At 37.5% G+C, this 16,745-nt stretch overlaps 1 protein-coding gene across 1 annotated transcript in view; it reads left to right on the top strand.

Moving 5' to 3' along the window:
• The window catches only part of LOC114311031 (cytochrome P450 71D10-like), a 32,301-nt gene extending 15,761 nt beyond the window's left edge, over window positions 1-16,540 (top strand). The window contains exon 2 of the mRNA XM_082884491.1: window positions 15,804-16,540. Coding sequence (XP_082740617.1) covers window positions 15,804-16,427 — 624 coding nt within the window. The 3' untranslated portion in view covers window positions 16,428-16,540. The remainder of the gene's footprint in view (window positions 1-15,803) is intronic.
• The last annotated feature ends 205 nt before the right edge of the window (window positions 16,541-16,745 follow it).

Genomic DNA, 16,745 nt, shown 5'->3' with positions numbered 1-16,745 from the left:
TCTTCTAGCCTGGTTTTCCGGACCTTCAAGTGCCTTCTGGTGAGGCTGAGATTTGTGTTGCTACAAAGGGGTATTGGGACTCCTTGTGAAAGGCCAAATTGTCTAGCAAATTGGGCTGGACAGTAAGGTTCAGCAATACATTTATATGCCTTCGGGTTTAAAGTCCCGATAAATAGCTCTCTGGGAATTAGAATGGAAGCCCATATATCCTTGTGAGCAAGCAAAGTACAAGACTGGTCACTCAGAAAATTCCTCAACCAAGATGGACCAATGGAAGGTTCGAAGGGACAAAAGCGGTAAGCAGGAAGGGAGGCTGGAAGCTGATGAAAGAAAGAGAAGTAAAAAGCAAAGGTAGAAGGGTAAAGTGAAGCATTGGCTATCTTTATGCCATGAGTAGGAGGGTTTGGCTCGAAAAATTTAAGGCATTTGGATTGTAATTCAGTAAAATAAGCAAAAAGCCAAAACTGAAGGATCCAGAATGGCCCCCCTTGATTAGCATCTAAGGGTTTCTCACAAAAAAGGGAGCAGACTCTATATACATGCCCGAGAACATGTGGGGCTAAGGCCACCTTCTTCTGTAAAACAAAGGCTTTGGCAAGAGGGGCAAATTCAGGCATAATTCTCTGAGAGGAAGTGCAAAAAAGGAATTTACAAAGCCAATACAATAAGAAAGAAAAAAATTCCCTATCAGTCACAGGGCCCTGTCTTTTATTCTCAGCCCTAGCAAAATCACTATAAGATGAGTTAAGGGAGGGGAGAGAGAAAGGGACTGCTAAATCAGGATAATCTGGTCCAAAAGGAGTGCCAATAGGAGATAGTCCCAATAAATGGCAAATATCAAGGACAGTAGGGGCCATCATCCCACATCTAAATTGGAAAAAGTTAAAGACAGGGTTCCAAAAACATAGAACAGCGGGAACAAGGAAAGGGTCTTCTGAAATAGTTACCCTAGACAGTCTGAGAGCATCGAGAAGGCAGAGTTCTTGAAGGTCCAGGGTCCTAGCAGGAATAACCCGATCATACCACTCTTGCCACTCTGGTCTCACCGTTGGCCAGCATCGGTGGGGGCGATTCATCCTCCAGTTCCTCCAGTCAAGACCACCTTCATAAAGAAGACATTGGTTTTCCAGTCGGGGATACAGGGCTGGAAGTTCAGCGAGGACTTCTTTGAATATGGGCCCGAGCACATAGTCTGACTGCACATGACGACGAGGGACAAAGATGCGTCCATCAATAGCGCTCTTCTCCCTAGCTTTGTACTTTTCGCATTCTGCATCAATAATCCTCTTCAGGGCCACAGATGGGCTCATACGCTCTACGACTGATACTGAAGGAGAAGCCATTGACGGTATGCTTTTCTTCGGGAAAGAAGTAGAGAGAAGCCGACGATCGGTAATAAGAGGGGTTTGTGCAATTAGAAGAGCAAGTGATTTCAGAACGCGAAACAAAAGGGTTTTAAAAGCTCTCGCATTAAAAATACACTACATGAGCTGTTAAGTATTAAAAGTACGAGTACAAAGGCTTCCTTCAACATTGATGCTTTTGGAGGGAAAACAAAGCCCGGTTGATTAAGACTAGCTTCGAAATAAGATATTTTGCTTCGAAGCCGAGTCAAACGGCTTCGAAAACAGAGAAGTCAGCTTCGAAGTGGGTTGCCCTACCCAGGAAATGAAAATACTTGAGTATTTTAAAAAGGGCTTAAAGACCTGTTTTTGGAGTTTTTTAACAAAGATAATGCCCTTCGAAGCAAAACTTGAGTTTCTTTAACACAGGTAATGTCATTCGAAGCAAAACCTGAGTTTTTTACAAAGGTAATGTCCTTCGAAGTAAAACTTGAGTTTCTTTAAGGATGGGATTTGGCGTTCAAAACATCAAAAGCAATGATGACAATGACTAAATATTGGCTATGGTCAAAACAGGCTTTAAGCGTAAGATTGCTAGGTTCGAAGTACTGTTTTCAATTGAAAGTCAGCCAAAACTGTATTCCACAAATTGGAAAGGTTTATAATTGGTTCATTTAGTGTTTCATTTAAAAACAATTAAGTCCAGATTCAAGGGATGAAATTGTTCGAAATTTGAAGCTCTGAGTTGACTTTTAAACATAAATGAAAGCACAAGTGAAGACAAGGCCAAACAAAGTCAAATGAAAAGAATTTTTTATATTAAGAGCAGGGCAAATACATCAGCCGATCCTATCTCGGTATGAACTCGAGCTCATAAAAATAAGGGATGGAATAAATAACAAGATCATGAAATTTAGTCCAACAATGATCAATGAACTTTTGTTCTGTCCTTATTCTATCTTCTAAATCCTCTAGCGTTGGCTGCATAAGTTGATGTGCTCTCACTTCATAGTAGAGTTCTTCAGCCTTTGTTTCGAAAGCCACCTCTCTTAATCTTTGTTCCAATTCATCAATGTCTAAATCATCCCAATACGCAGAATCCTTATTCTTGAAATCATTGAATTCTTCAATAAAGTTTTCTGCTTCGTATTGAGATTGAATTCGAAGGGATGAGAGTTGGTCTAGAGATTGTGTAGTAGCCACAGAGTTTCGATGCCAATAAAGGAGTAATGGAAGTTGGTCTAGAAACATGTGAAGTTCTGCCTGAGCAAGGGGATTAAGGACATGACCCCTAGTCAGAATATCACAAGCCCATCGAAGGTTTGTGAGAGAGACTTCATCCTCGAGTACATTAAAAGGAAAATGAGAAAAGGCAGCAAGCAGAAGTTGAGCCTGTTTCCGCTCAGCTGGGGTAGGAGGAGGTGGAGGTTTATAAGGGGGAAAGGCTTTCTCCATGGATAGGGAAATCTTTAGTTTCTCTGTCCAGGAAAGAACTGGTGGGGGAGAAGGTATGCATACTTCAACTTCGGGAGATGAAGAAGAAGATGTGGTCGCTTCTGTTTCCGAGGATGATACGGGAGCAGAAGGAACAAAGGCAATAATATAATCAAGCCAGTCAGAAGAACAGATCTTTGCCTTCTGAGCTAAGAATGATGGGTTATATCCTTGTGCTTCTTCTGGGCGTGGGGCAGGACGCACTATCTTTGTAGGCATGGAAGATGTATACCATGCTACAAGGAGATTCTCCTCCAGACTACGCCGAAGGTCAATGGGCACATAAGGATAAACAACTGAACTTCGAGCATAAGAAGGAAACTCTAAAGGGTCAGTGAACTCAACAAAATGGTGGTTGATTCGCTCCTTCAAATCATAAGTCTCAGGTACTGACCAATTTGTCCAGCCAGAACCCCCAGAGGAGGAAAAGGTTGCAGCCTTATCCCATACAGAAATTTGCGAAGAAGAGTTGCTCAAATCCATATTTGCAAATTTCCGAATCAAAGGTTTGAGAGCGGATTGTTCGAACGATAAAGGCAGGTTAGAAGGGAGAATTCTTGTGTCTATAGCCTTCTGAATCGAAGGATTAAGAGCAATATGTTCGTAATCCAAAGGTCGGTAATTTGCAAAGGCGTCCAGAACTTGGATATAGAAGGGTGGGTAAAGGTGGCTAATAAATGCATGCGTTCGATGAGAAATAGCATCGACATATGACTCTTCGTATGTTTCATCACTGGAGGAAAGAATTAATTTGGCCATGAAATGTATCCGTCTGTTCGAATAATGAGACAGTCCTTAAAGGATCAAGACGAGAGTATTAATACAGATGGTGTGTGACAGTTGCATTTCTGGGAAGATGCAAAACCCATGCACGTTCTAAGACGTGGGAAAAGAGACTCTGATCCACTAATATCACCAAGTCTTGGGTATATTAGTGCGGGGGGTAATGTTGGCTACACATTTTGTGCTAGCCAATGACAATTCAACACGTGGCAAAGTAAGGGTAATATGGGGAGACCAGGTAGGTCTTTGATCCTGACCATACACGTGGCAGTCACTATTGGTTGCTATAAGATCTAAGTAGTAGCGGATCAATAAAGAGACACATGGTGACGTGGCTTCAACGGTTGCTCATATTCAAATTTGAATATAAGGGGGAAGCCTAACTGCAAGTGAAGGCGTAGTGGAACTACTTATAAGGTCGCATGATCAGCGATTATGGAGGAGCAGTTCGACGGTTTGAAATGCAATTCGACGGTTAACTTCGGAAAGTATAAATAGCAGGAAGGACTTCAGAGAAAGTACGGAGAAAAATCTAAAGAATCACTTTACATATTCTAGTGTTATTTCCTGTCCTTTATATTCCTGTATTTTTAGTTTCTGCGCTGCACTTCATTTGTAGGAGTAGTTGTCAAGTACATTGCCGCTGTAATTCTCTACGGAACTGAGATCATTGTAAGTTCTTTTTATACTAATGAAATACTCCAGTTTAGTTAACTATTCTTATGTTCAGATTTTCTAAAGTTTAATTACCAGTAAGCCACCAGTAAAAGTCCTCTTTATTGAGGCCGAAAGAACCATAACACAATCGTCTGAATAATTGTTTGGCAATTCTGTAAGGACTGATTGATCCTTGCTGGCACGCTCATAATTACAAAAGTAACCTTCGAAAGCCAAAAAAGCCAACAGTATCCATAATAATTTGATATTTTACGTGTTAATTTTTAATTTATTATACATCTAATAATATAGGGTTCCACCCTCTTACCATATCATATATGAATTTGTAGCATTACTCTTTTCCTTAAGATGGTGGAATGTACTGAAATTTAGAATTTTAATTTTTTTTTAATGGATATGCAGTTGATTTGATGTAGAACACGTTAACCATGCTGCGTGGGGGAAAGTAGGAAAGAGAGCTTGAGTTCATGTTCATGGTACAGAAAGTAGGAAAGACATTCAAAACCAATTACTCATTATGATGACTTCTTGTTTTGATGATAACAAGGTACTGGTCCCAATTGTTTGGCAATTGGTTAAAAAAGCCACCAAGTTGTTTGTCATAAGTTAAAAAAACCATCACACCATCTTTTTTTACTCACAAAAAATTATTTTTTTAACGACTTTTCAAACACATTAATTGAAAAAGTTAAAAAAGCCAACCCCAAATGCCCACTCATGTCTAGAGTTCTTTGGTGAAATTTTGCAGATAATATGCAACACATGACAGATGCGCAATGGAGACAAATTTTTCTACACGTCAACTAAGCTATGAGAAATTTTTGTAGCTGTTAATATCATACAAGTCATAAATGGCAGCTACACTAACTTGTCACAAATTAAGAAAATGTTTAAGATGATCTAAATAAATATATTTTTTGACTTTTTATAAAAAGATATAAAAAAAATAGAATAATAATGTGATCCAAAACAGATAAAAAGATTATCAAAAAAATGTACTACTATAAGAGTTGTTAAATAGTGCCTGGATAAAACAACAATATTAGTCATATAGGAAGAAAAAAAAATTTAATCCAAAAAAAAAACTGGAAATGTATCATTCTAGGTGGGTGCATGTGTATTTTCAAGGGCGGGACTACATGTACGTGAATGTGAGTGGTGTACCTGGGCGCGGGCACTACTGGCCAAATGGTTAGACAACATTAGGCATTGTCATGGGTTAAACTTGGCTTTCATTGGACTGATTCTGCCTGTAGTACTATGAGTTCGTTTAGGATGCGAGTTGATTTTTTTAATTTTTTGATTTTTTGGTTATTTTAGTTTGAGGTTAAAAAGTCTTGTTTGGGATAGATTTTTTGATTTTTTTGACTTTTGTAAGAGAAAAATAAAATGATTATAAGTTAGATGTGACGTTTTGTCATATTTGACAGATGCGCAATGGATTCTCTCTTACGGTTCCACAAACATTGGGTTTTCCCACACAATGAATACTTTTGACAACTCCGAAAGATTTGCATAACTGAGCTTCTGAGCTCGAAGTGGGTCGAAACGTTTCGGGGAATTAGGGAAAAAGAGGTGATGAATTTTGTAAGACATTTCGTCGAACACAGGGTCGACAATCAATCTGAGCAAGAGAGTTTCCTCGCATAACTATGGGGTTACTGGTAGAGTTGCTTTTGGAAAGAAAAGTAGAGATCAAGAAGCATTCATCGAAAGCTATATATGGAGGGAATTGTAGCGTTGTATGGTGGGTTCAGTGTTACTGATATGTACCCATCGGTGAAATTACTTCAAGTGATGAGTGGAATGAGAGATAAGCGTAAGAAGTGGCATAAAAGAGTTGATCAAATACTTGGAAACATTGTGAAGGAGCACAGAGCGGGAGAGAGTGGAAGAGGAGAAGCAGAAGACTTGGTTGATGTTCTTCTGAGAGTTTAGAAAGACTGTGAGCTTGAATTTCCATTGACAGACAACAACGTCAAAGCTATTATCTTGGTTAGTATAGCTAAGTGCTTGTCTCCAGTTTCATAATAGGCTGGTTGGAATTTTAGGGTCTATTTATTTATTTATTTATTCAATTTTCAGTATATTAAGTGAAATGGGATAAAATTAACTAAGTCTTGGTGTTCGGCCCAACGCTAGACCCGCACTAGTAGGGGAGCTAAGGGCTTGGCCCAATGACCAAACACTTGCTCCAAAGAAAGGCAATCAAGGTAGCGGCCTAGTGCCAGGCCCACTCCAAAACAGATCGAGCAACATGTTGGCCAACCACTCCAAAGTGGGTCGAGCAATATATTGGACCTCTTGGTTGGGCAGGCAACTACTCCGAGGTGGGCCAACTTAGAGAAGGCCAATTCACCGAATATCTTTCTTAGAGCACACAAGAGACAAACAATTCTGCTCCTCTCCCTCTTTCTGAATAGAACGTGGAGACATGGAGGTGCAGAAGAATAAGACGCACACATGACAAACCTGCACCTGAGTGTTAGGCGGAGTGGTCATCCTCCTCCAATGAGAGACAATCACTAATGAGACAAACAAGACAAATCTACACATGAGTGCCAAGCACAGTGGCTGTCCTCCTCCAATGGGAGATGACCACGAACAAGACAAATGGGACAAATCGCGGAAAGAAAAGGTCTTTGAGGACAAGCAACCTTCTCCTATAAAAGGTGAACACTATTCACACAAGGGATCCGAAATCCACACACTCAACACATACACACTCTTTGTATTCTCTTTTCTTCCTCTTCCTTAGTCCCTGACTTTACCATCGGAGGGGTTTTCGACCAAACCCCGGTCAGGCAGTGTAATAACCCTGACCTGTGATTAGCCTATAATTCTTGATTAAGAATGCTTGATAAGAAATGAAGAAGAAATAGGAGAATTGGAGAGAATTTGGAGGAATTAAAGAAGACTTGAGAGAATTAAGCTTCTACACTTGTAAACTCAAGCTTAAGGTAAGAATTTAACCAAATTCTTGATCATAAATTATGTAGGACTTAAGATTATCTAAGTTAAAGTCTAAATTGCATGAAATTGAGGATAAGAAGCTATAATTGCATATTAGAAAGTGGAATTGAGCATGATCTATGCATGCATAAATTATTACAATTTGAAGTTATTTTTCAAAGAATTCTCTCATGCATGCACTTATCTTAGCTTGATTTTGAGAATTTATCATGTTTCATAGAAATTTATCCGAATTATGCATGTTTTGAAAGTTTTGAATTCATAGCTTTACATGCATGTTATATACATATACATTTCAAATTTGGTTTTGGGTAATTGACATGCTTTTGGGCCTTGTTTTGCAAAATGATTTTCAATTCAAGACGTATTACGAGTTTCTACATGTTTTCTCAAGTGTTGGGCCCAAAAGAATGCGTTTTGCTGCTTTCAAATCGAGTTTTGAACTTGAAGAACAAATCTGGAAATTTCAGATTCTACATCCTCGCTCGAGTGACCAAAGCATCGCTCGAGTGACCACCCTTTGTTTTGAACCTTGGCTGGAGCATAAAATGAGAGCTCCCTATAGTTTTGCTGACAATTGCACAGTGGCTCGAGCGACCGATTTTGGGCTCGAGCAAACATCATTTTTTTCAGTACTTGGCTCATGCGATTGTCGAGCCACCGTCGAGCGTGAAAATCAGGCATCTAGTACTTTTACAGATTTTGCAAACTACTCGAGCGAACTGCCTTATTTTTCAAAATTTTGCAAGTGTTTTCAAAGTACATGTTTGCGTCCTAAGCATTTTTAGGCCATGATTAAGCTATAATAATGAGGATAAGAGTTAGAAACACACGTTAAGAAAGAAGAATGATAAGTTAAACATCTTTGGGATGTGTGTTAAATGTATATTTGTTACGTGTTTGTGTAGGTTACGTGTTATCGCCGCCTGATCAGTTTGTTCTGTCCAAGTGATTTGTTCTACTATTAGTGTCACGACCCCAAACCGCCCCTAGTAGTTTGGTGCCATGTGGCCAGTAATCCGAGATTACCGAAGGCCAACTTACAAAATTCACACACAATCAGAGTATAGATATAGGGGGCTCACAAGCGCGGAAGCAATAATCTAAAATACAAGTGGTCCATAAGAGCAGTGCATAAGTTAAATGAAATGGCATACATCTTTACATAGCTTTACAACTTGAATACAAATAGAAATGAAGTACAAAAACACATATTACCTCTTGGAAAAAGGCTTCTCAAGCCGACATGTTCAAAATACATAGGCTTCAAAATTGCCGACATAAACAAAATACATGGAATACAAGTCAAGATACATAATATTCAGGATTGCCGGCGTCCTTACGGCCGACATAACATGCACACAAAACACACGTCTCGGCGTAGCCGACTTCTTGCTTGTTACCTACATATATACATAGGGAGGGTGAGCTTGGATACTCAGTGAATGGTACAAGTAATAAAGGGGTTAAATGAATGATTCCCGAGGTCTTTCAAAACAGTACATAGTATATCTTTGTCAAAACCATACATATCATAGCTTATTCAAAACATGAGATAAATCTTGTTCATCAAACTTGATTTTACAAAACTTACTTACATACGTCAAATCTTATAACATAACCTCGGCATAACCTTGGTCCTTCAAAACTTACTTACTTACATACAAGACCCACGCGGTAAACCGCCAGTGGCAAAACAAGACCAAGTAAGAAGGCCCGTAGCCCTTTAACACTTGGGTGCTGCGCAAGTTTAGAGTCCTCCAGCACAAGGGACCTATGTTACAAGAGCCCGTAGCCCTTTAACACTTGGGTGTTGCGCAAGTTTAGAGTCTTCCAGCACAAGGGACCTATGTTACAAGAGCCCGTAGCCCTTTAACACTTGGGTGCTGCGCAAATATAGAGTCCTCCAGCACAAGGGACCTATGTTACAAGAGCCCGTAGCCCTTTAACACTAGAGTACAAAACAAGGGTGCTGCGAAAGTTTATAGTCCTCCAGCACGAGGGACTTTCCGAGAATGTCGTCAAAACAAAACTTACTTGATACATTGCCATTCAAAACAAAGCTTATACTTGATTCATAAAATAGGGATATCATTCATGCTTAACAAATACTTTTATCAAAACAAGGCAAAGCTTTATCAAAACCTTAAGAACATAACTTTATTAAAAATACCACTCACATTAATTCTTGGGATGTCGGGGTCAAGGCAAAGGTCCAGGTCCTACAAACACATGACAAAGCATACTGAATGCACTTCTCAAAACAGGTCTCAGATGCATGCAAATGATCTCGGGAAAACATGCTGGAAGTCAAAACACTGTTTTACATGTCAGGAAGACATGCTGGGTACCAACCAGGTCTTTGCCGAGGTCCCACACCTTCTGGCCGAGGTGTGGCTACCTAGGCTTCAGCATGCGGCTGCATGCCGAGGTGCGCACAAGACAACTAAAGGCGTAAGTGATCATGCAAGGTAGGCCAAGGTGAGATGCGAAGCTTGGCCTAAGTGTGAGGTCTAGGTAAGAGTGATCTCGACGACTACACCTCAGGAAGTGAGGTCTGGAGATCTGGGTTTCCACCCGTGAAGAACATGAAGAACATGAACATGAAGATTATAAAGAACATGAATGGTAAAATCATAACTCCTTTATTTACAAAATCTGGGATTTCATGCTATGAGTTCGAAAACATGGACCTGGGTACCCATACTTGAAAATCATATGAAAACAAACACAAAAACATGAATCTAGGCAAGAGCTTTCGGATCAAAACATGACTTTTCTTGAAGAACACATGAATGCTATTTTCTCTTTCTAAAACCAAACTTCAAAGCAATGCATGGCTTACAAATCATGTTCAATCATGGAATGCAATAACATAAACATAAAGAACGATGAGAGCAGATTAAGAATCTAACCTTAGAACGCGGATCTAACGGTTCGATCTCTAGAAATCAAGCTTAGAAATCCACTCTCTCTCAAGAACTCTTCTTCCTCTCCTAGAGCTCCTTTCTCCTCTTCAAAACAAGTATACAACAAAAGATGGGTTTCTCTCTCTGCCGGCTGACTTAACCCTCAGCTCGGACACGTGGCAACGGCTGGTTGGTTCTCTTCAAAAAGGTGATAGATTGACAAGACAAGACTATGACAAAGCGTATCTAACAAGCTACTCGGCAAAGCACTCCGGCAAGGGGTGACATCGGCTAAGGACAAGGCTTCGGCAACTAAGGTGACAATGACCTCGGCTAGGAAGGACAACACTTGACTAAGCTGTGCCATACCTTGGCCTAGATGTGCCACACCTCGGTCTAGGTCATACCACTCCAGGACCAGATCACTCAGGTGCAAAGGTAACATCTCGGCCTAGATAATACACATCTCGGCTTTGGTGATTCACACCTCGACCTAGATAATGACATCTCGGCCAATATGCCAAGGCGAATGTGGAGGTCAAACAAAGGGGTTCCAAGATACTTCTAGATTGAAGATGACCTCGGCTTGGAATGATCTAGGCGTAACGTAACCTAGGCTTGGAATGACTTCGGCTAAACATAACTTAGGCTTGGGGTACCAAGGAAGGAACAAAGCAAGCACACAACACTTAAACAAATCACATAGGCATCAAAACAAGGCATGGATCTTACTTAGGCAAAACAAGTCAAGATTCATGAATGCAAACTTAACAAGACAAAGCTATATAAACGAACATGAACATGGCTACAACATGAATATGGGTTGCTACAGCAATCTAACATGGAAAAATATATAAATGCATGCAAACATGACTTGGCCAAAAATGTGGGTTGTTACAATTAGAGCTATCTGTGAGTAACAACTCTGTAAAGCTATGTTTCATTATAAGTATTTTCATAATTATAAGATATGATCTGTTTTATGAATTGTTTTTTTGTGAATCCTGAATTATTGTCCAATTTTCTGAAATGTATTTATGGCATCCTTAGCATCAAGTGTTCATGTGATATTTGCGACCTAGTACCAGGGTTTCAAGTCATGGAACTGGTTATGCATAACCGCTTATATGATCTGTATGTGGGTCTTTATGACCATCCCAAGTGAAAGTGGGTCTTAATGACCAAGTGATTTGTTAGCTAATGGAAATACCACGTTGTAGACACCCTATTTTTTACTGCCCTTATGGCTTGGGCACCATTACTTGCTCACCTAATGATGAATGTATATGCTTGTTAAGTGCTTAAAAGTCCTTAGCGGAATGTCACAGCTCTAAACCTTAAAACCTCGCAAACCTTGTGCCTTGTTTTTACACCAAAACCCCAGCCTTTCAAACCTGAGCAACTTGGGACCTGTAGGTCCATTTTTGTGGGCTGCCGGCCATCCCCTAGGCCAAGAGTGTGGCCTGTCGGCCACAAGTGAGTTTTGCAGATATTTTTTGCCAACTGTGCCAGTTATTTGCATAGATGCTTGCATCTGCTCTCACGTGTATGGATAGATGTTTCTGAGGGAGTGGACTGTTTTTTTTTTGTTTTTTTTTATTTTTTTATTATAGATATAGGACCTCCTCTCCCATTTTGAGGGTTAGAAAAAATAGAGCAAAATTAATTTTCTCTCTCTACAATTCTCTGAGCAAGAGAATTTTCTCGCTTACCTATGGAGTTACTGGTAGAGCTGCTTTTGGGAAGAAAAACAGAGATCAAGAAGAGTTCATGGAAACTGTATGGGAAAGAAATAAATCTTCTCGTATAATCCTGTTGATCAAGTCTGCACTCCTCCAAACGTTGTCGCTTTACTCCTTGAAAACACAAACGTGAGCTAGCCGGCGGGTGTGTGCCGGATACCTCTCCGATGCCTAAGTCAGCAAAATAGACAAAGACAAAAAGCTCGGTGTATTTGAGAATCAAAGTTGTGTGTTACCTCTCCATAGGTGATGTTGTAAGCTTTTATAGGTTCCGCGTGGCACAATCCTAGTACTACTTTTACTCCTCCATGTAGAGTCCTCCTAGGATTCATACTCCTGAAAGACAATGCATATCCTTCAACACCCCTCTCACTGCATAAACCAAGTGAGATGGTTCTATCATGGTCAGACTTCAACATGACCGAGGTAAGCATGGCTATGCTAAGCTGCAGACTAGATCGAGATAACATTAGCTCGGCTCTTCCATTCACTGCTCTTACCTTGGCTCTTCTTAATGCTAACCTCCGTATGTCTAGACCGGAATAACCAATACTCTGGTCCAAACCGGGATAACTTTTGTGAGTGACGACCAAACTTACCATAAGCTCTTTTGGGACCGGAGTAACTTCAGGTCTCTCGCGGACCGGAGTAACTTTACACCTCTCTTGGGCCGGAGTAACTTCATGGCCTATTTGCTCAGCCCTTCGCAATGTGGCCCATAACAGCCCATTACCCAGCTCGGCCCAATTTATAAGTACAAATTACCCTCTCAGAAACTATGGACGAACTTGTAGTGTTGTTTGGAGGGTTCAGTGTTGCTGATATGTACCCATCGGTGAAATTGCTTCAGGTGATGAGTGGAATGAGAAGAAAGCTTGAGAAATTGCATAAGAGAGTCGATCAGATACTTGAAAACATTGTTAACGAGCACAGAGAGAAGAAGGCAAAGAGAGAGAGTGGAAGAGGAGAAGCAGAGGACCTGGTTGATGTTCTTCTGAGAGTTCAGAAAGATGGAGAGCTTGAATTTCCATTGACAAACAACAACATCAAAGTTGTCATCTTGGTTAGTATACAGCTTGACTCTAGCTTCACTAGAGACTGGTTGAAATTTTAGGATCCATTATTATTTATTTATTTATTTTTCAGTGGTGGTGCCACATTTCAGGGTGTTCAAAAAAAAAAAAGGGATAAATCAATCTAATCTAACTAAATCGTAGGTCTTATTTTTTAGTTACGGTTTTGATTTTGATTCTGAAAATGATAGAATCATTCAAATTGATTTGATTCTCGATTTTAAAATTTTGATTACACTTCTAAGGGGTGATTTAGGATGTTCTAAATAAGTGTATTTTTTGACTTTTTATAAAATATGAGTTAGGTTTGAAGTGATGTGGTAGACAGATGATGTGACTTAAATAGAATAGTAACTTTTTGACTTTTTGAGTATACGCCAAACAAATCTTAAATCGAACCGAATCATCATATATTTATTTATTATTTTTATATAAAAAATTTAAAATATAAAATGTTGATGAGCTCTAACCAACTTAAATTTACCAAACTAATTGTTATTAGTTTGTTTATTAACATAAAATACATATCATATTTATTGTTACATAAAATTTATAGAAGCTTAAATCGAATCGAATTAAACCGATTTATATGGTTCAGTTTCACAAGTTGTCGGCTCAATTACAATTTTAATTTTTCTGCAACTGTGAAAAATAGTTTGATCTTTAGTTTACTCTTAAACTTAAACAATTCGATCCGTGTACACCCTACCAATAAAACACCCCATTTTTATCAAAGAGAGAAAAAGAGGAAGAGCATATATATATATATAGAGAGAGAGAGAGTAAGGGATAAGAAGTGTGTGTTCACCTCTTTACATGGACCATTCCATGTCATTAAAGGTGAATTGAAAATTCTTAATTAGAGCTCTCAAGTATTATTATTTATTTATTTAAATATATTAAGGCCTCATTTAGAAAATGATTTATAAACTATCTTATTAGCTTATTGAATTATTTGGATTACATTAAATCTTTACTTTTTTTTACATATTTTTTTATAATGAACCAAAATATTAACTTATAAGCCACTTTTCAAACCAATCTTAAGAATGTCATTATCAACTTAGGGAGCGGTATGGTGATGCTTGGGCCAAAATTCTAATACAGGATATATGGGATACGTTTGGTTTGAGTTTTAGAGATGAATTTTAGAAAAAAAAATTTAAAAAATTGTTGGTTTGAGATTTTTCTCAAAAAAATTTCAAAATCATTTTCTCTTTTACACATCAATCAATCACTTTTTCTCTCTCATCTCTCATTCTCAATCACTTTTTCTCTGACACACATCTACTTAATTACAACAAAATATCAAATCATCCCAAACTCCCAAATTCCAAAACTACTTTCAAAATATACAACCAAACAAACTAAAAAAATTTCTAAAACAACTCTTCCAAATTTTTTTCAAAAATAACTCCCCAAAACAAACCAAACAAGCCCATGGTCTCCAAGGGCTTGTTTGGCATAAATTTTTTTAGTTAAAATAATTAATAAAGATAAAAGCTATTTTAGCGAATAAGAAAAAAATATCAAATTCAAATCATAATCATTTTATTTTTCTCTCATAACCATAAAATCAACTATAAAAAATAAAAATAAAAAATAACTATTATTCTAAACATGATTTTCTTACCTATGCTAAAATAATTAAATAGTCAAAAAATCACAACCAAACGAGCACTAACTCGGGACCTAGCACTATTTTTAAAATTTATATTTATTATTTATTTTTAAAATATAAATATTATAAAATTATCTGATTGCAATTATAAGGTAAATGTAAAACTTTTCATAGATAATTTTAAAATCAACCATTTTAATCATTATAGGGGTCTCCTTATTGAATGGTATATTCCATCAATCCAACTTTCAGACTGAAAAATTTCTAAAATAACATATTTATAGCCATTTTATTTTATTTTAATCACATCATTTCTTTTTTAAAGTACATTATTTCTTATATCTGTATACATATATTTTCATAAAAAAATAAAAAATTATTAAAATAATCTATTATCAAACAACCCCTAAACAGAATGTTAATTTTGTGACTTTTTGGTTAGCCCACATCGTAGTTTAATTCAAAAAAAAAACTTTCTTCAAAGTTTTGTATAATTATTCGGTCAAGTTTGTTTTTTGTTTTACTTGCGCAGCTACACCATAGCTACATTAATAGTTTTGAGAGGTGAAGTTAGCTATTTTTTATTTGAAATTTGAAAATTTTTTTATTGTATACATTTATTTTAGATTAAATTTATACTTTTAGAATATACTTTCTCAAATTTTATTTTTTACAAAATTTCTCAATTTTCCAACCGAGAAACCTTTTGAAATTTGAAAATATTATTGATTTCTTAAAAAAAAGATCAATTTATTACTATTTCTACTGAGAAATTTCTTGATTTTGTAAAAATCAAGAAATTTCTCAGTATTCAAAAAATTTCTTAGCGCAAAAATTGAAAAATTTTGGTTAAAAAAGGAGAGAAATTTCTCAATGCAAAAACTCATAAATTTCTCAACAAGCATAATATAGATTTTGTTTAATAGATTCCCTATAAAAAAAATTCTGAAAATATTAAATTTTCAAGTGTGCACATCATTTCAATACAGCTATATGTTGCATGCATCTTATTTTAGCACATTTGTTAAAGGTTTGAGATCAACATTGATGTGTTGTTTCATTTTCTTGCTTTCACATTGCTGTGCATAGCTTCAAAAGATATATAGGCATGAAGATGGGTAACTATTTTTTGAAGAATTCCTAGCAATATCAATAACCTAAATTGAATACCATCAACCTCAATCCAGGACATTTTCAGTGCTGGAAGCGAGACATCATCAGGAGTTATAGAGTGGGCAATGTCCGAAATGCTAAAAAACCCAGAAATGATGAAAATGGCACAAGTTGAGGTAAGACATGTGTTTGATAGAAAAAGAAATGTCGATGAAACTTGCCTTCATGAATTGAAATACTTAAACTCAATAATCAAGGAAACATTGAGGCTACACCCCATTGTTCCTCTGTTACTTCCAAGAGAAAGCAACGAGCAATGCACAATTAATGGATATGAAATACCTGTCAAGACCAAAGTCATTGTCAATGCGTGGGCGATTGGTAGAGATCCCAAACACTGGAACGAAGTAGAGAAATTTGATCCGGAGAGATTTCTCAACAGCGCAATTGATTTCAAGGGGGCATGTTTCGAATATATACCATTTGGAGCAGGAAGAAGGATATGTCCGGGCATTGCATTTGCTATTCCTAATATTGAGCTTCCACTCGCGCAGTTGTTGTACCATTTCGATTGGAAACTCCCTGGTGGAATGAAGCAAGAAGAACTGGACATGACAGAGACCTTTGGTTTGACTGCACAAAGAAAAAATGATCTTCAAGTGATTCCCATTCCTTATCATCCTCCTCATGTTAAATAGTGAGACCTTGATGAAGATATATATGTTAGATGGTAGTTTTATATGTTCCTATGGTATTGTAAACTTGTAATGACTAATAAATGTGCAATCGATAGTCATGGAGTTTCTTTTCATGTTCATGGTACAAAAAGAATGGAAGGGATTCAAAACCAATAATTTATGTAACTATGTTGGTGAATCAGTGATGACTTATCATTTAGATTTGGGAATATAATGTCAAAAATAATTGTGAATCAGTGATGACTTATCATTTAGATTTGGGAATATAATGTCAAAAATAATTGTTTTTATAAGAATATTCAGAAGTCATACTTACTT

Source organism: Camellia sinensis, chromosome 8, assembly GCF_055761805.1.
Source record: "Camellia sinensis isolate YWXY chromosome 8, ASM5576180v1, whole genome shotgun sequence".
NCBI lineage: Eukaryota > Viridiplantae > Streptophyta > Magnoliopsida > Ericales > Theaceae > Camellia > Camellia sinensis.
Note: the sequence above shows the minus strand (reverse complement) of the source record. Positions and strands in the feature narration are given on the sequence as shown.